At 38.3% G+C, this 24,247-nt stretch overlaps 2 protein-coding genes and 1 long non-coding RNA gene across 8 annotated transcripts in view; 1 reads left to right on the top strand and 2 right to left on the bottom strand.

The window, feature by feature from the left end:
• npm1a (nucleophosmin 1a) overlaps positions 1–2,443 on the bottom strand; it is a 6,624-nt gene extending 4,181 nt beyond the window's left edge. For all 3 annotated transcript variants that reach the window (XM_034890229.1, XM_034890231.1, XM_034890230.1), the window contains exons 1-2: positions 2,220–2,443; positions 697–776 (exon numbers count right to left, since the gene is read on the bottom strand). In XM_034890229.1, coding sequence (XP_034746120.1) covers positions 697–776; positions 2,220–2,271 — 132 coding nt within the window. In that variant the 5' untranslated portion in view covers positions 2,272–2,443. The remainder of the gene's footprint in view (positions 1–696; positions 777–2,219) is intronic.
• Positions 1–11,877, top strand: part of LOC117955633 — a 14,131-nt gene extending 2,254 nt beyond the window's left edge. Inside the window, exons 2-3 of the long non-coding RNA XR_004659105.1 lie at positions 3,084–3,092; positions 11,804–11,877. This is a non-coding gene — a long non-coding RNA (uncharacterized LOC117955633). The remainder of the gene's footprint in view (positions 1–3,083; positions 3,093–11,803) is intronic.
• kcnip1b (Kv channel interacting protein 1 b) lies at positions 3,844–24,247 on the bottom strand. 4 transcript variants are annotated; one of them, XM_034890234.1, is made up of 10 exons: positions 24,040–24,247; positions 23,352–23,631; positions 8,131–8,255; positions 7,241–7,310; positions 7,076–7,146; positions 6,854–6,961; positions 6,663–6,767; positions 6,200–6,262; positions 4,792–5,538; positions 3,844–4,268 (listed from the first exon to the last, which is right to left on the bottom strand). In XM_034890234.1, exons 2-9 carry the CDS (start codon positions 23,437–23,439, stop codon positions 5,491–5,493), a joined length of 678 nt encoding a protein of 225 aa, XP_034746125.1. In that variant the 5' UTR covers positions 23,440–23,631; positions 24,040–24,247; the 3' UTR covers positions 3,844–4,268; positions 4,792–5,490. The 4 variants fall into 4 exon arrangements, with proteins under 4 accessions (XP_034746125.1, XP_034746126.1, XP_034746124.1 ...); XM_034890235.1 differs by having other exon boundaries at positions 23,884–24,226; XM_034890233.1 differs by having other exon boundaries at positions 24,037–24,226.

The following is a 24,247-nucleotide window of genomic DNA, read 5'->3' as shown; positions in this document are numbered from 1 at the left end:
TTAATTGCTTTTAAGTGACTCTTGACTTCCATTTATGAAGGGGATACTTTAAGTGAATGTAGCCATGTCTAAACAGAAAAGTATCCAAGATGCAAAGGCATATAGGGAAGGACTTTGACCAAAAGAAAAGGCACAATATTTAGAGAAATTACAATTTGTTGTGATGCGGAGTATCTCCAATATGGGGACTTGCGGTCTGATGACACATGCTGAAACTCCTCTAGTGTACACAAGAAAATACCTTAAGAGTACAATTTTATATTGACAACAAAACTACGCTTTTTGACAAAGCTAAGCATCTTCTTTATGAACGATTACAAGAACTCAACATTCTGATGGCAGTGACATGTTCAAAGATTGACTTTTGAGGAATGGACTGAAGATTTTGAGCGAGTTACAGGCTTTTGCAGGTCGTCCATTGTGTGGTGCTGTTTGTAATAATTGCTTTGAATAAGATTTACTTTATTCAATCAACTTTCCGGCTCTGTGCCTAGTGGGTGCAATGGCCTTGCAATACGAGGCATTTTGACGGCTGTACAAACTGTACCCTTATATTATGTAAATCTATGTGGACAAGACCCAAAGTGATTTCGTAAGTAGCAAAAATGCTGGCTAGCAGAGGAATACAGAACATGTGTAAAGTTATAACATAATTCGGGCCATGACCCCTCTATGATCAGATCTCAAGGTACTTACCATCCTTAGATCTAGCTGATGCTCAAAGTCATCATTCTCTGGATTGAACACAACCGCCTTTCCAGCTTCCAGCACACAACCTGGTGAAAAGATTTCAAATGATGATTGAACATCTCACACAAAGTGCCCTGACCACAGCAGTTTGACAGTTAAAAGACTTGAACACTCTGTCACACATTGTGACAGATGTGTGGGAAGTGACCTCATTGCAGGGGGCTCTACCTCAGGAAAGCATTTGGGGTGTAAAATGCTATATTTGAAATCCCCACAAGAGGGAGCCATAAAGACTACTAATGTAAATATTTCCACATGGAGTTGCACAGGGAAGTCAGAAGAGGTAACTGGAAAATTTCGCTAACAAATGTGGGTCAAATGAACAAAATGAGCGTCTATGGTGCTTTGTAACAACCAATGGTGTTAGCACAATGGCAGATCAATACAATTCTACTGTATTTAAATTCTAAATATAGATTTACAATCAAGACATCTAAAAGTGGTGCATTTAACTAAACATGTGGGTCAAATTAACAACAAAATGGGTGTCTGTGTTGCTTTGTAACAATGATGTTAGCATAATGGCAGATCATACAATGTTAGAATTTCAATTCTTACAATAAAGACATCTAAAAGTGGTGCATTTTTAACTAATCTTCCGTTTGGAAGACCATTTCCAAAGTTATATACTATCCCATTATTGACTAGTAACGTTATATCACTGGGATGAAATGAGTTTCGCATGTCGCACGTGTGCACAATAGGACGTATTTCTCTTGTGAATGAAGTCCAAATTTGAGAGTCATTATTTCCAATTCAAAATTAAGCAGCACGCGAGTGCATTACCGTTATCCCAGCTGTGGTTCCTGTCTGGCCTAGCTTTTATCCCACGAGGAAGAAACGTTAGACTAGGTAATAGGACGGAAGGATACACATTACCGTAATATACGCACATAGTGTTACTTGAAATGTTTTAGTCCCAACGACATTAGCTAATGGCCAATTAACGTTATATAGTGTTAAGCTGTGATAGCGTCTAAAATGAAATGGCGTATTTACAGCGGGGTCCGCGTGTGCATGAATCCACGTTGAGACGGTTTTCCCTGACGACCTCAAACTGTGTCAAAATGAAACTTAGCGTTCAGTTAATCATGAAAATGTGTTTAAAATCAACCTATACAACAACGTCGACGTCAAGAGGGAAGACAAATGCCGAAATATCAACATTGTTCACAGAACATGTGCGCGGCCATGTTGGTAGTCAAACACGTGTTTCTTAGCTAGCTGATACAGACTGGGCTGAAGCCGCGTGGTTCACCAACACTCGTTTAATATCTGAACGAGCAACGCAATATACTACACTTTAAACGTTTTAAACAACAGGGACATTACCTCCCCTTATATAGGATCAAATGCAGCTAAACAATACATTTAGTCCTTTTCTTGTACGGCCAGTCAAACATGAGGACGCGTCGTTAATGTAACACCTTGAAGTCACATAACGTTCCAATAACCAAAAGTTATCTCACCGTAAAGAAAGGTCTGTGGTGCCATTGGTTCCTCGTCGTCTAGCCCGTTCATTTTTAGAATAAAACGCGGACAAACTGCTGCTTACCTACGGTGGAAGAACAAGCAACTACTCACAAACCACTGGACTATATAACTAACGTGCTAGATTCTTCCTCCGCCTCTACTCTTCTTCGCTGAAAGCCAATAAGACATGTAGAAAAGAAACAGCGCCACCATGTGAACAACAGACAGCACAGCCTTGTAGATAGATAGATAGATAGATAGATAGATAGATAGATAGATAGATAGATAGATAGATAGATAGATAGATAGATAGATAGATAGATAGATAGATGGATAGAAGGCCATACATTAAAACAAGTTTGGGCCTGAATCATATGTTACAAATGTGTTGTGCTTTGGGGGACAGTGTTCTTCATTAAGTGGTAATAAATGTCCAATGTATTTCCGATTGCCCATGAATTAACACTGCAACTCCTCAACACCCAAGTAAAGACACGCCGTGTCTTGCTTCAGAACTGCTGGGTAAAGGGAAAGGGGTTTGCATTAACTCCCCTCCGGAAGGGAAAATAGTCTCCCCTGTGCTTTCTGCCTGCCGTCTGGAAGCTAAAAACAGGAATGGCTAACAACGCTCCCATCTTTAGGCATTGGCCTAATCAGTAGCCAGGATAGCCTGGCTACTAGTTGATCACGTAATAAATGAATACAGCTACAACACACACTCCATGCATTTGAATACCAACAATCTGAATCCTTACTGTATGTGTCAGACAAACATTTGATAGCACAAAATGCAGTAAAATCCCTGCATGAGTGTAAGAGGTAATTTTTTAGCATGACAGTATTTGAATGATGCAAAAAAGAAAAGCCCTGTTAGGTAAAGGTAGGACACCTAGCGTGAGAGAGGTGTGTATTTCTCAAAATTATTAAGCATGTTAAGTTTCCTTATCACATCAGTGTTATGGAACGTTTTCAACGCTTGCATACAACTATGAGGTAATGAATTAATATATTCTGAAAGACAACAGAATTTAGACGCTGAAACTTATGATGTAATGCATCATAATTTTCTTTTGTAGTTTTGCTAGTTGATGCCACACATCCTCCTTTCACATGGCTTTTGCTCTTTTTACAGCTCTAACAAAAGAGGTGGGGAGCATCTTTAAAGAAACAAGATTGAAACAATTGAAACACCCACACACACTCACGCACACACAAACGACAGGATTCAGGAAGTTACATATTTATTCTTATGGCTTAGAATTATTTTTTTTGTTTGTGAGATTTAATAACTGTTACAAACCAAGATAGCAGAGATGTCACACTGATGTACGACACAATAGCTGCTCCACTGATAAAAAAGAACATTGATGAATATGTAAGTGCTTATCTTAGTAAGTTTTCTACTTTCAAACACACCCTGACTCATAGAAAACCAGCTGCGAGGAACTGCAGGAGTCTCCCTGTGCTGTCCTTACCTGTACCTGTCAGTGTAACATCACACATTGCGTTTAGAAGGATGACACAGTACCAAATGTTCAAATAATACATTCCAAAGCTGACATTTCCCTGCAAGATTATCAGAAACTTTCTCATATAAGGAATTTGACTCCAGTTTTTTTCCCTTATAGGTATGGCATTTCTTGTGTAACTACATACTTATGATGTTGATCAATAAGTAAGGACCCTACACATTGTATCTGTCGTTATTGTTACTATCTTTGTGATAAACTTTGACTTCCTGTCATCGGTGCCAATACAGATATTGGTTTGATGATAACAAGCCTCTTCCTGATTTATTCATCATCTTCATTTGCGGACATTTTATCATGAAATTCAAAACGTTCGCACTTTTTTTGTTTTACATTTTTGACAAAGCAGCAATTTGACCACAAGAAGTAAAGCAGCAGGTAGGTGAACATATAAAAAATAATTCAGGTCCTTCTTTCTTTTTACTAAAACTTTTGAACATAGGCATAAAAGACAAGCACATACTACACAATATCAGAACCATAAAATTTACTAGCTCCAAATTCTTTGACTTTCTACTAGAGCCCGACCAATAAGGTAAGTACCAATACAAATATTTGGTTATTCAAAAAGCCAATATTCTGATATATTGGCCGATATTTAAAAAAAATAATAATCCAGAAACGGGTAACAAAACATAAACAGATTTCCCTAACATTAGTTATTTATAGTTATGTATGAGTTCTCACTAAAATAATATGATAATAATTTGTTTTAGTGTCACAACAGAACAGAGGAACCTCAAACTATATTAAAGTTCTGATAAATAAAATGTAGAAAAATACAAACTTAAGACATGAAACTTAAAGTCCTTTGAACAAAAACACATTAACAAAAAAATGCAACACAAACTATGCAATGCCAACAGTCAAAACATGGTTGACCGTCCGTTTTTATGTAATACTTTACTTTACTTGTCATTATAAATGATTCAAATAAAAAAAAATGAATCGGCCATTATTAATGCCAATACCGCTAGTTAGGAAAATGCCTAATATCGGCCGATAATATCGGCCCTCCGATATATCGGTCAGGCTCTACTTTCTACGGTTAGCTTTAGAATCTTAACAACAAGCACCATACAGACTCCGCAGGCAAGTGACAACCAGGTCAACACAAAAGTGCAGTGGTCACTGCAACAGTGAAGCATGAGTTTAAAAGAAATAATCCTTATGGCCAAATTCCCACAACAAATCAGACACATGTTAGGAGATAAATTGAAAACCTCTTGCAAAAGCATGCAATTCAATTTTGCTAAAAAAAAAAAGGTCTTATGGAAAAAGAAAAAAGAAGCTCTTCTGGTTGAACAATAGCTCTTTGCTGGTGCAGCCTTGCGGTGTAGGATCATCTTTATATCTCTAACAGACCAATCTTCTAGACAAGACTGAGAGCAATGTCTTTGTCACATCAGTCAGTTTGTATTGGGTGGGAAAACTCTGCAGGAAAGCTAAAAGCATTCCAGTCCAGTCTCCTCATTCAAGTCATGGTGAGGGAATCTGACTTTATCCAGACCAGAGCTGATAAAATGGAACGAAGAGGAGAGACTGAATGTCACACACACACACACACACACACACACACACACACACACACACACACACACACACACACACACACACACACACACACACACACACACACACACACACACACACACACACACACACTCACATTCACACTCACAGTCACACCAAGTCCTCTCATTTTCCATGTCTTTGTTTTCCATCATCTCCTCATAACCTACATCACGTTTTCAAACAGCTGCATGGATCTCATCATGATTTCATCCTGTGGAGAAAGAAGTCAAGTAATCAGGGCAGAATGATGCAATTAATAGTAATGTACAGAACCCCTATAATAATGTATGGGCTTCCAGATATAACACCCTTTCTCCTTGCACATAAAGATATTTTTTCAAGTGCTCAAAAGCTGTAGGCATGCTGATGTTTGGATGCTTTAAGTTTATTATCTTTGTGATTGTTAAGTCTAATTTTCTGCATGTGTGTATGGCCCTCATTTAGACTTTGTTCATTTAACTTTTTTGAACATGTGGTGAATCTAAATGCATATCTACATGCATTATTTGCTTGCTCACTGTCACTGATATATGCATACATTTTTTTAATTATTACATTTTATGAATTATATCTTATCTTTGTGTTGTGCAAAATTTTACATCTGCATCTCATGGACTTCATTAAAGAAGAAAGCTCCAAAAGCTAACAAGAGAACCATTGCACTTCGATTAATATATTACATATTGTTTCCCAAAGGTCAATAATAAACTTCTGTGCTCAAATTTTATACATTTTCTACATGCATATAACATATCTAAGTAACTGTACATTGATGCACTTTTGTATATTTAATTTAAACTTTGTACATATAACATATTCATGATAATTAAATATAGAAGTTGTCAAAAACAGATGTACAATAAATACTGTACCTCCTGGCAGGCTATAATAAACTCCTCCAAAGTCAGCACTCCATCTTTGTTTTTATCCATTTTCTTTAAAAAAACAAAACAAAAAAACTGTGCATTAAAATGTGGCTCAGGATCAAATAGAAGCAAATGTTTGACAATTATTTTTGGAAATGTGTTAGTTGTGAGCTCATGTTGCAACAATATTAGCACACAGAAGCTGTGGCAGTACAATGAAAAATAACAGTTAAAAATAATGACTGCATTTGCTTATGTTAAAAACCTTGTAAGCCTTATTGGAAAATTTGTGTCCCATTTGCAAAGTGTCTCAATAAAACCAGCGAGGTTCATTTGGGAAGCTACTGGGGTATCACAAGAGACATTACTGTAAGTGTGACATTGTTTCCCCTCATGCTGTGTGCACACAACACTGTTAACAAAAATGCTGACTTTAGACTCTTGTTTATTATATATGTTAGAAAGTCACCTGGAAAAAGGCATCCACATGCTGCTGCGGGACGTCGCCCTTTAGTGCAGGGTACGTGTACTTGCCCATCATGTCATAAATGGCTCTCACAATCTCAGTCATTTCCTGAGAGAGGAGAAAATTCACATTGTAGCAAGGCAGACTTTAGATAACACACTAACACTGTAAATATAGTGACAGCCCAATCTCACCTCTCTGTTTATGTAGCCATCTTTGTTAATGTCATAAAGGTGAAACGTCCACTCAAGCTTTTCTCTCAGTGTTCCTCGCAGCAGTGTAGACAAACCCATTACAAAGTCCTAATAACAACAGAATATTAGAGAAAAGTTAGATTCTGAAAGCATCATAGCACATGATAGTAAAGACTTTTGTAATATTTTAGACAAAGGCGTTGACAAAGGAGGATGACTGACCTTAAACTTAATGGAGCCATTGTTTGTCGTGTCAAATGCATTGAAAAGATAATGGGCGTACATGCTTGCATCTGCAACAACAATGAAAATGAAAGTGTAAGGTCTCCTGTTTTGAAAAAGCTTCCCAGAACACAGTGAAAGATATTCATAAACATTGCAATTTACCTCCATGAGGAAAGAACTGTGCGTAAATGTGTTTAAATGTGTCCTCATTTACAACACCACTTGGACATTCCTGAAGAAAGAAGAGGGATCACATATTCAATGACATCCTGTTTGTCAGTCATGTCCCTGTCCCTAAAGTAGAAGTAGGCTAGCAGCAGTTAGCCAGCATTATTAGCATGCTAACATTTGTTTCACATAAAACCAAAGATGCAACTGACAAACAACTCACAGTTAACAACATGTTTTTTTTATTTTTTTAAACTTTTAGCAGAAAAGTGGTTCTCAACATTGCAACAGCTTTAGGTTGGAATTTTTAGCTAAAGTTTCAGTGAAGTAACATCGCTGCTGAATTTCTGCTAGCATTCTGGCTCTGTGGATGACAGTCTTGGTTTGTCAGTCCATCACTTATCTTAACTTATATCTCAACCATTCTTAAATGGATTATATCTTGTACTTATTTCATTTTATTTTGTGCAAAAAACAAGTATAGGACAAAATTCCTTCAAAAAACTTCAACATTCGCATTATTTCCAGAACGTGTTTTGTGTTTATTAGCAAAAGCTAGCACGCTAATTCACTAAACTAAGATGGTGAACATGCGCCTATAGCCTACCAGCTAAACATTAGTATGTTAGCATTGTCATCGTGAGTGTTAGCATACCAACATTAGCATTTCACACACAGCACTGCTGTGCCTAAGGAGCCTTCAGCCTCATATAACTGGTATCATGGCTGTAAACTCTTTGTCTTGTTTAAATATAACTCTTCATGGCTAGATACTTTAAGGGTTAAACAGAACTTTTTTTTAGGGTGATCTAAATCTTTACTGTTTGAAGTATCTGGAATGCACCAAAGTAATCTAATAATAAAATCAGAAGGCGTGTTATTACATTCTTGAAACCACGATAGAGGATCTGCAGCTCCTGTTTGCTGAAGTTAGTTTGGGCTTCCAACTGGTCAAGACCCTCTGGCCTGTAGCACACCGTCGCCATCTCCACCTCCTCATCTGTTTTATCTACAGGGAGAAAGAGAGAGAAAAAGACAAAAAGGAATTTGCTGATTACACAGAATCATGTCAAGACTTCTACTATCCCTGTTTAACAAAGGTTCTTCCCAGTCTTTAGAAAGATGAAAACTGTAATACACAGAAAAGAGACAACTCAGCAAAGCTTAAGAATGTTGTCGGGAAAAAAAAAGTATCAAAAATATAATTAGATGGCAGAAAAGAGCGCTCACAGGGAAAGCAAATGAAGAAGCAGAATAATAAGGCCAAAAGAAAATCACAAGGAAAAAGAGAGAAAGGGATGAGAAGAACTAGATGTACTTGACAAATAGATTTTCCCCTTAGGACTTTAATGGCATATGGTACTCAGTATTGGTTGTTGTGGAGATTGATGGTGGTAAATGATGTGAAGAGTTTGGGTCCTGCTGTGGCCAAGAGTTTGTTGCTGTGACTAGAAGGCATCCACACACCAATGAGTTCTCTAACAGGAGCACACTTCCAAGGGATCACGTATAGTTTTCTGTGGAAGTCTTTATTGCATTCACTGGCAGAGGCAGGCACTCAGAAAAAATGCTGAAGACATAAAATCTAAAGTAGCCTGATGTTTGGGCAGCAATACCACATATTTACACATGGTGGTCTCTGTAAACTTGGTTACTTTTATATCCCTACTGGAACCTGTAATGTAAGCAATACATTTTGCTTTTACAGAAACCAATATTATATGATATGTACTTGGATAATTCTTTCAACACAAACATCAAAACCCTGTTAAATCCTATCAAATTCCACATAGAGGTTGACCAAATTATTGACTTCACAACCACTCACATGGACCTCCAAACAAGCTGACAAGCTGTGTCAGCATCGGTTGGCTCAGTCTTTAAGAAAAGTAGATTACAGTGAAATGATACGTCTGCTTTTTGGATGACAGCGATGACTCATTCATTTCAACCCACTCAGCAGCGGTTTTAAGATCAGGCCTCACGCTGAAACTGCATCTAGTTTCATGCCAGAGGCGATCTTAATTTTAATTAGATATCAAATATCCTGTTGGTCATCCACCTTTTAGGAATTTGATGAGGCATCAACTGTATGTGATGGTAAGTGTTGAAAGCAAGCGTTAATTAGCTGCAGCTTTGATCTTCTTACAAGAATAATTGATTCTACTTCTATTGTTGAAGCGTCTTTATTTGTAGCCTGTTTGTATTGAATTTCAGTTTCAATCTATGCACAAAGGTTTCAAATATCAGTGTGTTTATTGAGCTCAAACCAGGCTTACAAATGTGTAGGTTAGATACAGTATTTGAGGCTTTCCCATTAGCTCTATGCTAATTTAAAAACAAATAAATTAAAATATGACTTTGAAAAAGATCTTCCACATGCACCAAAAAACAATAGGAATAACCCAGAGAGATGCCAGCTTGTTTTAGCAATTTAGTATAAAGTTATCATTATCTGAATGTCCTAAAACTAAAAATTACAAGTGAAATATTTACTGTGCCATTATCAGCTGACCATATAAGTACGGTTCGGTCAATCTGGCAGCTCCTCTCCCTGACGCTTGTTGTCATGGGGATAGACGCAAAGGATGAATGTGAACCGTGATGCGTTCAGGATTAACTGATCAAAAAAAGAAGTGTCAAACACAATTTGTACGTGTATCTTCCTCTGAGTAAAAGCATCTGATCACATGACAACAAAACAATGATAGGCGTTGTTTTGCTGTTTTTTACACACGTGTTTGGGCTGCTTTTCTGCAATATGCACTGTATAAACATATACATTCCTTCGTTATATTTATTGTAGATATGTATATATATATATATAAAACTAAAAGATTTACTCTTACAAGATTCAGCCACATAAATGCTGCAGACTCTGTGCCAACATTCTCAATGTTGATGGTTATAGGCAAGGCAGGAGTGGATGCAAATGGTGCAACAGCTGCTTAACACATACATTTTCATTGACATGGCAGAGAAGTGTGACATGATGACGTGACGGAGATAATTATAGTTCAATGTCAGATGGCAATTTCATAGACAGCCCGCAGCTCTGTCATACTATAAATGACAACTGCTGCAGCAGCTTCAGGCCAACACACACACACACACACACACACACACACACACCAAAGCCCAAGCGTTCAAAACAATGCATCAGAAGAGTTTCACAAGACATCATGTCACATTCCCCGACTGTGTGTACTGTACAGTTTTGGGACATGCACTTATATGCTTTTTCGCTCAGAGTTAGAGTAGAAGACCAATATCACTCTCATGAAATTGTTGTAGTTTCTGTTTCCGTGTTTCATTTACTCCACACACACACACTGTTTATCTTTATCATCTGCATTTATATTTTTTCCATTACAAGTACTTACTTTTTCAATATTATTTATGGCCACAGGTAAATATAATTTAGGTTTTGGCTACCTACTTTTTCTATATTATTTTAATGTCATATTGACTTTAATTTGAACGTCACTCACTTACACTGCAGTGTTGTTTTCTGTGCTATGGCAACCACACTTTACAATACTTTTGTTTGACGCCACTTCACATTCAGCCATATCTTCTGCCCATTGTCTGTTGTTTGCCTGTTTGTTTGTGTATTGTATAAAATGCTGATGTAATAAGGGAATTTCCCCGCTGTGGGATGAATAAAGCACAATCTGATCTAATGTGTGTTCAGTGAAAATAATTCTACAGCCAGCCATTGTTGTGAAAAGCAACGTGAACCACAGAGTGGAATACAGAGTCATTTCTCCACTCAAAACTCTCATCTCACCTTCCCCTCTTAATTTTCTCTCTGCTGCCATACTGTTGATATATCCGTGATATCACACTACACCATATCATATTACATGATACCATATGTCCCACTGATATTCTATTCTGCTCTATTGATCTTACACTATGTTATACTACAGTATACACTATGCTATATTGTAGCACTATACTTGTACTTTGGTTATATTGTTCACTATACTCTACTATACATACGTACATATATATATATATAGTATATATACATAGGTACATAAAATACACACTATCTGTATTGTATACTGCTGCACTGTTTACCATGTCTCCTTCCCTTACTATATCATAATGTGCGTACATATAATACTATATTATTGTAATATGTTACATGTTATGTTAATATGACCTTCTTGCAGTTCATGTTTGTTGCCCTGCCACCTCCCGGCGATGATAAAATTCAAGCAAGTCAATCCACCCACCAAAGATTCAGTAAGGAACATAAAAAAGACACATCTGTAAAACCCAAAGGTGTCAAGTAAAGAAGTTCAAATACTCTGTAACCTCACTTTAGTTTTGGGAATTTTTGGGTATCCATACTTTACTGGAGTCATTATTTTACAGTCTTTTCATTTCTACTCCTAATACTTTCACGCAATTGTCTGTACTTTCTACTCCTTAAATATTAAAAGCAGCCTCGTTACTCCTATTTCTGTTCGGCTTCAGTTCGGCTTGTTTTCATTCCGGCTTGTCATTGTTCAGAAAAACACCAAAAAAAATCAAAAGTCTATTTAGATAAATCGCGCCATCCGGATAGAGTGAATTTGATTGTGGTTGGATGAGAAGTGTAAACATGTATCATTCCGACATGTTTTTTCCACTTAAATTACTCTTACTTTTCTACTTTAAGTAGTTTTGAAACCAACACTTTTACACTTTTACTTGAGTAAAAAGTTTGAATTGATACTTCAACTTCCACAGAAGTCTTTTATTAAACTTTCAGTCCTTGTGCTAAGCTAAGCTAATTGCTGGTAACGTTAATTGTGTATATGTATGGAACAGACAGAAAGTGGTATCAATCTTCTCATCTTACTATTTGATAGATAAGTGTGTTTCCTTAATGCCAAACATTTTCCTTTATTTCTAACTACGCATAAGGCTATTTAAGAATGATAGCAATTAGCCTACTTTGTTTTTTTATTTGACTATATTTTAAATTCATGTAATTGAATGACAGAAGCTGTTGCTTCAAATCTTAAATCTGTGTTGGGACTTTTGTCTGTGCTTGTGTTCAGCCGCATCCATCACACTGGTGACATACACAATCGCTGTTAATGGGGACCAGTAACACACCAGAAATATCTGGTGTGTTTTTGAAAAAGATTTTATAGCACATTCACTCTATGTTGTGTGGGCTACAATATCCCATTATACACACTTAGCTTTCTGACTCAGACTTATTTTTAAACAGCTTTGCCCAACCTCTGCCCTGTTTCTGTGATACTCAAATCCCTCCTGAGGATCAATACAGTCTGATCTTGTGTCCTCTGTACCTCTGCACAGCTTGCTATGCAAGACACACTTTAATGGAGCGTATAAAAAAACAGTATGACCTCTGAGCGTTTTGTTTGAAAGGCTTTTGAAAGGCTTTTTATTAGAACTAGGACGAAAGCCTCCATCTCATCGGTATATAAAAACAAACGGCAAGCACCGCCTGTCTTGTGAGGTGTCTTCTGACAAAGAGTAATTGCCGGTTCATCTATTTTATTTCTGTTTCCCGCTGCTATAATTTTGTCATTCATCCTGGCTGAGTATCGTTCACGCTCTCCTCTTATACCCCCACAACCCAGTCTCCATGACAACAAGGATCTCAAGCTTAAGGCCAGGGAGAGGTTTGCTATGTGAGCTGCCTTTTAATTCACATGCTCTTGCCTGAACCCTCTCCCCATCTCTCACTCTTCCATTTACTCACACACTCACACATTCAATGACCATCCTCACAGAACACACATATAGAGTCATAGAGTCCTGCCTCTCTAGTTATTTTCAAGGACGTCCTGCTTCATGGCGCATTGTTATCTCTCTATCGTGACCACAGAGTTACGCCAGGCACTTCGTATCGCTTGATAGCTCACAGACATAGTTACCACGTCCTTCTGTCAATATTTTTACTGTTTTCAATACTGTATGTAAACAATTGCATCAATACTATCAGATAATGTACTTTAAATGTACCCGTTAATGTAAATGTGCATGTGTGCAACACTTAGAAAAATGACATGGAACACACATTATGAATTACTACTTATTATCTGACTGCTTTCTTTCTGTGTGTTAAGTATACCTGCTCACTACCTCACTTTAGTATTCTGTTGCTCTTTTTTCTTCACTCCATCCATTTTTCTGACTAATGTTGACCTACCTCTGGATGGTCTCCTCTGCTTGGTTTGCATTGTCAAAGTGCCCACCACTGCACCCATGTTTCCACCGTGGAAACCAGCCTTGGCAAACAACCCAAAGAGTAGTAGTCCTCTATTTATTTCACAATTTTGTCAGTCTTCGTTGTGATCTGCCTCCACAGCTTTGAATCTTAAAGTGGCTTTGCCCCTGTTGATTCCTCTCACTGCTATCAGATCTCTCACTGAGGGATGAGTCTCTTCTTTAAGCTGATTCTCTTGGATTTCTGATTTCTCTCTTGAAACACACACATACACACACACACAAGCTGCTCCTGCCTTTCTGCGCCACTCCCTCCGTTCTGTGCCTGATTCTACTCATCTGTCAGCCTTTCCCCTATTTCTAGCTCCTACCTCCTCATGCCCTCATGTTGTTGTGGAGGGCTGAACCGATGCAGTACTCCGTAACAACACTACTACACACAAGTGAATGGTAGCAGGTGAAAAACATGCATTTCAAGGTGACAGTTCCCTGTTTTTTTTCTTGTTCTTTATTGCACTTCACTTTAAATTGGTGCTTTTCTCCCTAATGTCTGGTTTATACCATAATGAGCATGGAGATGCGTACATGTGAGCTTTGAAGCTCACTTGTGTGTGTGTGTGTGTGTGTGTACGTGTGTGTGTGGGTTGATTTAACTCAGAAACCAGACCTTTCCCCTCTCTCTGGTTAAGAATCAGATTCAGTTTTTTTGCCAAAGTAAGTTATATTTAGGAGGAATTTGCCTTGATGGTTGGTGCATACATACACAAACATCAGTTGGTCGCAAAGGACAACAGAGATTTAGTGATCTATTTTTACTGTGATACAAAGAAAATCATAGTGTTTATAGTAATGGTGTCAATTAATAGTAATGTAGCAGCTTCCAGTTATATTTGATTGGACTGTGTGCATTAAGGAAAGGAACACATTGGGAGTGAGTAATGCTAATTTCCAAATAAGCAAGGGAAGAGCATGAGCATAAAAAAATTGCACAGGGTAGTTGGAAGCAGAATTAAGTGTTGCATTACAGTATAAGTGCTTTTGCGATGTAACAATGTCCTTTCCTGTAGTGAATGCAGCTAATGAGTAAAATATGTGTTAGAGGATATTACTACAGTCTGTTTTAGGATTTGATATGTTATGTGCCACGTAAGGGCATTGACACTCAGCAGGACTCAGACAGATCAAAATTCACACTGATTTATTCTATAGAAAGATTATTTAAAAAGTGATTGCTTTGGTATGGGGAAAGGCATTTTTTTCTAACATTACACTAGCTGCAGAGCGGAAATGCTCTGCTCTATGTGCCTTACTTGTTCTTTCTCTGTGTATGTGTGTGTGTTTCCTGTGATTGCCCAGGTGGAGCTTAGGCAAGAACTTAAAGTGTCCATACTATGCTCATTTTCAGGTTCATAATTGTATTTTGAGGTTGTAGCAGAATAGATTAACATGGTTTAAATTTTAAGAAACACCATATATTTGTTGTACTGCACATTGCTGCAGATCCTGTTTTCACCCTGTGCGTTCAGGTCTCTGTTTTAGCTACAGAGTGAGACATCTCACTTCTTTACTATCTTTGGTGGGAATCTTACATGTGCAGTAGCTAGGTAAGATCAGATCAGCTAGATAACTCGATCTCCAACTTTGGTCAGTCCAAGGCAGGATTAGCTGGGAGACTTTTTCTGAACGAGGGGCACTTGTGGAATACCTGCCCAACAGGACATGGGAGTAGTTCTTTTGTAGATTATGGGGAACTAATGTGTGTTGTAGCAGTGTTTTATCATTGAGAACAAGCTAGCATGCTACGGTTAACCAGCTTGTCTCGGCTAGTGACGTAGAAAGCCGCGCAGATGTTGAACAGCTCACCTGGAGACTGAAGGCAGAGGACATTAAGAAACCGGATCTCCCTCAAAACAACATGGATATTTTTTTTTCAAGTTTGTATGAAACCCTATCTTGGTTAACATGCACTGATTAATTAAACATACTATAAAGTCATTCGTAATGGAGAAATGTACACCTCTCACGCTAGGCGTTTTACCTTCACCTTTTTCCTTTTTGCATCCCAATTTCCTTCATTCAAATACTGCCACACAAAAGTTACCTCCCACACTCTTAGGCAGGGACATCTAAAAAGATGTATTCCCTCCTGGAAAAATCAGCACAGCTCATCTGGCACCAGGAAGCATATATGAAAATTACAAGTGATATTACAGATCTATTGACAATCTTTCCTGTCCCCTTGCAAAAATAAAAAAGAGCCCCCTGATGCACAAACACGCACAGACAGTTGCAGATGGAGATTAAAAAAAGTATAAGTAAACCGTTGTAATCCCCGTGACAGATGTTTGCCATCTGGAACTGCCTTTGTGCACCATATCATCCTGTGGCGTGACACTGCGCAGCTAACAGACCCCATAATCTCCTCATTATTTTTTAAGCAGTTCCCAATCAATGCGACTCAGCTCACCACCACCAACAGGCAGGACTCACTAGTCACAAACGTGTTAAAGGCACCGTACAAAAGATGGAAGACCAATAGAAGTAAGAATCAAGATAAAAGGAGCATGAGCACATTTGTTAACAACAACATCCTCCTTTGTATGCCTACATGCCAATTCGTATCCATAATAATCACAAGATGCATGTTTTTCCTTTTCACTCAGTTAGATTCTGTTCTTCAAACGTGATGATATAAGGCACTTTTGTGATGCTCAACAAATGAAAATGTGTGAGAGGAAGGATGTTACAAGAGGCACTTTTGATCTTGAGGAAACTGCAATCTCTGTTTTGACATGAGATGGCAGTTTCCGACCTGCTAAGTGGTTCTCTAGTCTTGTTATGCAAGAGCTCTTATCATTTAATTATTTCATCTCTACTCCTCTCCTCTTCATCGCAACATTCCTCTTTCACTTGCATGTTAACCTGGTCTTGGTATTGCTTTTGGATGTGCACCTTTTCTTATTGTCACATACTTTTACATTTGCAATCTTTACTTTTGCTTCTTATCTTGTCATGTAATATGTTATCTTATCTTATCTTATCCTTTACTCCATATCACAGACTGGTTCTGCTTTAAGATAATACAAACATGTTTTCGAAGAAGGGAAAAGGCCTACAAGATGTATCAGTACAACTGGATGTGTATCCAGTTTAACACTTGAACTATGGATATGGTGCAAGGTTGTTGAGACAGTATAGTACCTCACTGTAACCTTAATGCAGAAAAAAGGCCATTTTTGGAATGACCTGCATTGACAGTTTACACTGATGTTAACAATCACAAACATAGACCTACTGTATTTGGTTAAAATGTGGCTGTAAAAGTAGAAAAAAATTACTTGTCAAGTAAATCAAGACAAAAACTGCTTAATGAGGCTTTTATCCTTTCATATGATTCTAAATTTGATAGTTGTGGGTCTTTTTCAATATTCAGACAACCAAGCAATTTGAATACAGCATTTGACCTAAGGTAACCTTGGTTATTTGCTAATCCATCAGGTGAGTAATTGAAAATAGTACAAATGGTTAGTCACAGTCCAAATATTTGCCAGCTTTCTTAATTAGTAATTTGGTATTTGAACAATGTATCTACCATATCTTGGTTGTGTAAAACAAAGCATATGGTGGCAAACATTTTGTATACTTAAGGAATTGTAACTTTTAATTAAATATTACAAGAGGAGGGAACCTGGAGTCCTGTTATTTCCACACTGTTAAGTACCCTCAAAACAAAACAAATCTTCCTGCAAAAAATACGCCACGACCACTCTTTTGTTAGCTTGTGGTGTTACTATTTGAACAACAGGTGGCATCAGAGTACAGTTTTTCCTGGTACTCTTGTCACTTTGGGTCTCCATTGCAAGCTCATTTTGCTCTTGACCAAATATAATGTGAGCAAAAATGAACAGAGTTCAACAACATATGAGCATTCAGAACTACAACCTTCCACACATCACCCAACCTCCACCATACTGTTCACTGCACCAAACACGTGTCCATTAACAGATGATTCTAGAAGCAATGTAGGCGTATCAGATAGTAAAAAGAAATTAGACTGGAGGAAATTAATGTGGAGAATGAAACACTCAGAGGAGGCAAGAGATAAATATAGAGAGAAGAAGACGGTTACATAAAAGTGTGTAGTGAGGTGATGTAAAAAATTAAAAGGGGGAGACACACACTGTCGGCTCCAATCCGCTCGTTTTACAGCCACAGAAAAAGTGATAGAGAATGGGAGGTGAAGGAAGAGTTCTTCTTCTTCTGTGGCTAGAACAGTTTACAAATGCAGGTCAATGCAGGTAATTCTGCCATTTGTTTTGGTCATTGTGGAGCTTTGGGTAGAAGTACACGGGCCAGAGATCTGAATCTGTCTCCGCAGTGGGGGAGGATGTGACTCTTGCTGCAAGGTTATGCACTTAGAGGACACATGTGACTTGTAATAGTGAGGGACAGGTGCAGAAGGGGGTCGGATGAGGATTTGTGTTCAGCTTCAGTCCTACTGTTTCTAATAGGACATGACTTAGTGCGAAACCCCAAAAAACGCAGGCTAGTACAAGGCATACACATTAAAATAATCACCATTTTGGCTACTTTGAGTGCATAAGTGCATTCACACTATGTATGTATTATGAGTATGCCCTTATGTAGTAGTATGGCCAAATACATTGCGTTGGAATGCTGTACTCATAATCAAAAGTTGAGTGTGGAACGCTGGCCACTTCTCAATGGAAACCATCTTGTCTAGGTATGGCGGAAGGGGAGGGACCACAAAACCTGTGAAAATTGCAGCTGATGAAGCTGCAGCAGTTGGTTGCTCTAGGGAACACTGAACTAATACGTTGGCACCGTAATCTCCATCTCATGTGAAACACTGGGCACACACAAGCAAGAAACACTAAAAGCATGTTCATATTTCAATAAAACAGAAATGAGAATCTATTTTGGGAGCCAACAATAGATGGCGGTAATGTTCCAAAGAAGAAGAAGAAGAAGAAGAAGAAGAAGAAGAAGAAGAAGAAGAAGGTGACTAGAGACAACAGTACCCTGTCACACTATGCCAGTAAGTACATGTTACACAGTGTATTGAATGGAAGTGTACTAAGTGGTATCCAAGTATCAAAATTGAGACCCAGCTTAGCTAAACAGTGGCTTCTGTGGCTACACATGACAATAATGGGATAATGCTAAATGCTAAACTACTTTTTTTTTTAGCATTTAAGAAGAGTCATAAAGTCAGTAATTCAACTCTGTACAGTCCATGATGCACTATTTACCTCAAGCTTTCTAAGATTAACCCCCATAAGCTATTCAAACTTTTTGACGTTTTGTCAGACACATGCCATAAAGTATGTAAACATTAATACCTGAGTTAGGGGTAAGAGTGTCGACATTTTTTTCTCAGTGGTTCATATAGCTCCCAATGCTAACTATTAATTTTTCATTATATTTAGTTTTTCAATCTACATGACAAATACACCTGTACACGTTATCAGTCACATGAGAGCAAGAGCTTTGCATGCATGTCTTGATAATGTTGTCTGTCATAAAGAAATGAAGCAACAGTTGCTTATTTAGGAAAAAAAGCAAGTTTGCCTCTTAAACACAGCAGCCATCAAAATTGAAATTTGTTTTTTATGGCAGACAGAACTATTTTTATAAGCAAAACTACGTGAAACAGTACTATAAATAAAGTACATTAAATACATCAGCTACTAATGGGGACCTAAGAATAAGTGTCCCTCAATGCATATCTCCACCCAACCCTAACTAACACTCCAGGGCGTAATGTATAAAGGTCTGAAAATGAATATACATGCTGCTGTCTTTATAAGTAGAACATTTAAAGGTGAGCGGGCATAGTTGTATGGTTCATTACACTATCTGCAGCTAGAACTGTTTGCAGGAAATTATGCTTAACAAACCAAACTGCTGGAGATACGTGTGTGCTGGAGATGAGGGACTTACATTTTTTTTAGTCGACCTGACATGTTTGCGTGTGTGAAGTTGAATATGCATATGTGTGCATATTACCATGCCTTCGACCATGCATATGAAAGCATGCAGGTGCTCTGAAGATCATCTTTCAGTGAATTATGCAGGGAAAAGTTTCAATCTGCAACTAATGCAACTACAAGACAAGAGTATTGTCTCACGTGATATAAACCTACAGAGCAAGGCCATTATCACATGTCTTGAATCTCATATGTTATCATACCAAAAGATTATGTATTGTTTTCCATGCCGCATACCACTATTTTACATGGCCATTAAATTAGATGACATTTGCATTAGTTACATGGAGCTCTCAGTGCCCTTTCGGTTGAGAATATGAATAAAAAACAAATATAAGAATCTTTCTTAAAATTTACATGGACACAATAACTGGAACATATGTACAATATGTGATGCAATCTGTTAATGTGTGTTGTTGCGTCCACCCCTTTAAATGTGTATGTAAACGCTTGGGTATGTTGATATCACAATGAGGAGCTGAGATTGCATGATTCACACTTTGAAACACACACACATTACACCAAGTGTTGTGTTAAATTAGAATAGAATAGAATAGCTAACCACCAAACACTTTTCTCTCATAATAGCAGTAAAAACATAAAAACCCCACTGTGGGTTCAAGTGATAGAATCAATTCCCAGTTGAGACAATTTAAAACTTAGTATTTTGTCAAGAGGCACCCTAATTAACTCAGTGACATTCAATCATGGAGTTAAAAGAAGACACAGGCCCAGTGGCTGCCCAATGCACAAGCACCTCAACCTCAAGTAACTAAGGTCAGCACCGTGTGCTGCAATCAGCAAAGCATAGAAGAACTTTTGAGTAGAAGCAGCAAACATGCACAGAGGTAACATGTCAAGGGACTAGATGTTCAGTAGAACTCACACTCCATTTCACATGCTGCTAGTCCTTGGAGGATGCAGAGGGGCAAGCTCACTGGCATCTGCAAATAATGACTGGAGCTCAGGAGATGCCATAGAAAACCCCCCTTAATCCATGCTTTCCAATAAGTAATTTGTGCTAAGAGACAGTCACTTTCAAGCTCTTATGCTGCTTAAAAGTTTGCCAAAAAGCCAGTCCGTAATGCAGAATAAACAGTAGCTATAGGTTAACACAAGACACAGGACAATGTTTGAAACTCAGGCTTTTTCTGCATTTTATCATATGTTTTTACTTTGGTAATTAGTCCAACCAATTGGAGGTTAACCCGTGTGCTGTAAAATTAGATTTTGAATTGTTCACAACTGAACGTGTTATACAAAAGGATGGATAGTTCACACAGTCTCTCAGGTTTTAGACACTACAGACATGTGGCTGAATTGCATGACCTAGATTGTCAACCCATGCGGCCATACTGTAAGTAGGCTGTATTATTTCTAGAATAGCACAGAAGATGACAAAGCCTCAACTTTAGAACACTTAGTTTCATTCTCAGCAGGTTTCATTACGTTTCATTGAAGCTGTACAAACCACAGTACTTGTTAGTTTTCTTTATATCAAAGGAATACCATAAAATGATGCATATACAGCACTTTAGGTGTTTTTGAGATTAGGTTGATTTTAACAGCGTCCGAACCCCCAAGGTAACACGGAATAAGTTGTCCGTAAGAGTTTTGTCAGTATGAAGGTAAATCCAAATTGGATGGATTCTGCTTTATATGGTGGGCAGCGCTATCGTTGCCCCTGTCAATTGCACATTTGTGACAGAAACTGTATAATATTCAAGCTACCAGCTATTAGATTGATTTCTTACAAATAGCTTGCTACTTTTGAAAATGAAGAAAACAAGACTGTAAGAAATCCATTCCTGGCAGTGGATATGCTTACAAAGGATTTAGAGCGGTATAGTAAAACTGTCCAAATTGTGCTGATTTGAAAATAAGCATCTGTAGACTACATTTGTATTAGAAGAGAAAAAACATGGGAAAAAATACCATACACAATGTGAGAGTCATGTTGAGTGTTTAACCCTTGTATTGTATTTGGGTCAAATTGACCCATTTCAAATTTTTAGAAAAAGAAAAATGGTTACATTTTTTCTACCTGAAAATCATTGGCTTTGCCTTATTTTCTGTGATAAACATTTATTCCTGACACAATTTAGAAAAGTATCCTGGAAGCATGTTATTACATCAGTTACCTTCTTATCACCTTATCTACCCCAGTATTACATCTTATTACTGTGATGTATTACCTAGTTATCACTTTGGTAATTAAGTTATTACCTATATATTACACTGTTACCCCACTATTACCATCTTATTACCGTGGTGGAATGTAAAGTACTATTGACTTTTCTTCTGGAGGTGAGATCATTGTGTTTTGTCAGTCACGACTGAACTGCAGCTGCACTCTGACTTGGCGACTCAGCGTTAGTTTAGGTTAAAAATATTCACTTTCAACTAGAGGAGGATGGAGGTCAGGGGGAGAGTGAGAGCCAGAGCTTTTAACACCAACAAGGGGCTGGGAGTGTATGGCTACGGTTGCCCTAAGGGCCGTGTGTATGGAGGATGCGTGCATCACTTACGTCATTGCAAGTAAAAGGTACCCCATAGGCAAAGCCAACAAACCCTGTATTTAGCTATACGTTGAATTATAGTTGCAATGATGCCAACTGATATGCAGTGCTGGTCTCTTGACTCAGAGGTTTCCAACCTTATTTGGCGTGTGACCCCTTAAAAAGAAGCAAGGTCTGCTGATGACTTCTCATGCAGGTTATGGCCTTAGCGTGTACGGGAATTATGAACAGTTCAACCAAATAGTGATATTTCTTTGGAAGCAGTTTTAAAACCTACATTAAAAGCATCCAGTATTTCACACGAAGAAAAGCAAAATTAGGGAAAAGTTGGGAAAAGTAATTACATACTATTTCAGTGTCCAAAACTCAAAAACTTTACAAAAATTAGCAGTTCAAACTCAGTTACACAAGTCTTCTCTGACTGGCAACAGAAGCTCTTATAGGGTGACTTGTGTTGCTTTCTCACATCTTACAATTAAATATGAGGCAAAGAGTTTTTTTTTTTAATCTAATGTTGTGCGCTAAATCTCTTTCAGACTTAGGGACCTATTTTAACGATCTAAGCGCACGGCATGAAGTGCATGCCCAAATCCATGTTGGACGCTGGAAAAAGGGTCCGTGTGCCAGGCTCATGGTTCAAAACTTAACGTCTTTATTAATTCATAAGTGTGTTTTGGGCGTAACATGCAATCAACCAATCAGTGTCCATTCTCTTTAACAGCCAGTCACTAAATGGTCTAATGGCAATATATATGCCTTTTTAATATGCCCAAAATGCACCTGAACACACCTCCCTGTAAGACCAGCACGCTCATGGGAGCAAAGATGGGCGCAGGTGCATTTGCTATTTAAACGACGTGGGCGCTGGATGGGAAATTAACAACTGCGTCGGTCTTAAAATAGCAAAGACACTTGCTCGGGCGCCGCGCCGCGCTGCGCCAGGTGCAGGTGTGACATAGTTAAGTTTAGGGGAAAACAGGAAAGGGGTGTTAGTGTCTCAAAACACAGGGCCTTTATGCTGGGGGAGGGGAATTGGTGTCCTAGAAGAAGAGGAAAACACAAGACCTTTACTCCAGAAACTGATGTTTGTGTGAATGTCCTACTTAACGTGGCCAAGGTTTTAACCAATTTGTTTCTGTCATAACCATCACCCACACCACAGTTACCTTTTTGTAGTTGAACTCAATAGTCATTGTAACTTTGTTAGATATCATATGAATTGTTCTGCATAAGTTTTCATACAATTTCAAATAAACCCATTAATGATAATGCTGATGATCTAATCAAGATGAAAAAAGTCATGAACTGTGTTAATGCACATGTGAGTGAAATACGTAGTGAGTGCATCTGTATTAGAGAAAAATGCCACAGTACCTTTTGTGAGGGTTCCTGAGACCAGTCTCTGCAGGGACTGCATTAGTTTGAGCAAGCCTTGCCTGCAGCGGCAGGTGCAGCCAGCCATCCTGAGGTTGAGGTGGAGGCAGGGGCAGATGGAGCCGAGAAAAAACTTCCAAGATATGGAGAGGAAAAGTTTGCAGGTGTTTCCTCTATTTCAGGAGCCTCTGCTGTAGCGTTGGGATCGATCCTTATTGCAAAGAATAAGCTCCCTCAGTAGTTTCTGTGATCAGACATCTCAAGGTCCTTGAAGCGGATCCTTGGAGAAAAAAAGTATAAATGAGATAAATAAGAATTTACCTGCCAAATTAAGTTGGTAGTGTAGCTTGAGAACAACACAATTTTTTGAAGTACCTGTTAACTCAACCATTATTCACTGAGGTCAGTCAGAAATGGATGCTTAAACACCAAAAGAAAGAAAACACATATACACACAGATATTAAAATAGTGCTAGAATGGCCAAAAGAGCTACATGGGCAGAAATGCTGATTGCAAATAAAAAATTCACACCTGTATTTCAAACTTTTAAAAAGGCAAAGTGAGACCAAAATGAGGCAGAAGATACATTATTAAATGGAACTCCAAAAGTAGAATGTAAAGAGCCGTTTGCCCTGAAAGTTGTGTTCTTCTGAGAAAACGCAGACAATCTCTAGTTTTTCTCACCACCTCTTCTCCTCCTCTTTGTCTTTTCTTCTGTCTTGTGAGGTAGCAGTTTCTCCTCCAGCGTGTATTTCTATGTGAGGTTTTCCTCTGAGGTGCAGTGCGTGCCCTGCGGCTGTGGTCTGTGGAGGAGCTCTGCTCTGGTGCTCTCCGCAGATCTGTACTGCGGAGAGCAGCCAGCACTGTACCCGCCCTCCCGTCTCTATGCTCCCTC

Source organism: Etheostoma cragini, chromosome 13, assembly GCF_013103735.1.
Source record: "Etheostoma cragini isolate CJK2018 chromosome 13, CSU_Ecrag_1.0, whole genome shotgun sequence".
Taxonomy (NCBI): domain Eukaryota; kingdom Metazoa; phylum Chordata; class Actinopteri; order Perciformes; family Percidae; genus Etheostoma; species Etheostoma cragini.
The sequence above is the reverse complement of the archived record's forward strand: the minus strand, read 5'-3'. Positions and strand labels throughout refer to the sequence as shown.

What these genes read in the sequence shown, in the direction of transcription:
- kcnip1b (XM_034890234.1), bottom strand. Translation starts at nt 23,439, where the DNA reads ATGGCTGGCTGCACCTGCCGCTGCAGGCAAGGCTTGCTCAAACTAATG. An exon ending in CTCAGGAACCCTCACAAAAG is followed by an intron (nt 8,256 to 23,351) that starts GTACTGTGGCAT and finishes TTCTCCCTGTAG; the next exon opens with ATAAAACAGATGAGGAGGTG. An exon ending in TTATTATAGCCTGCCAGGAG is followed by an intron (nt 5,539 to 6,199) that starts GTACAGTATTTA and finishes CTTTCTCCACAG; the next exon opens with GATGAAATCATGATGAGATC.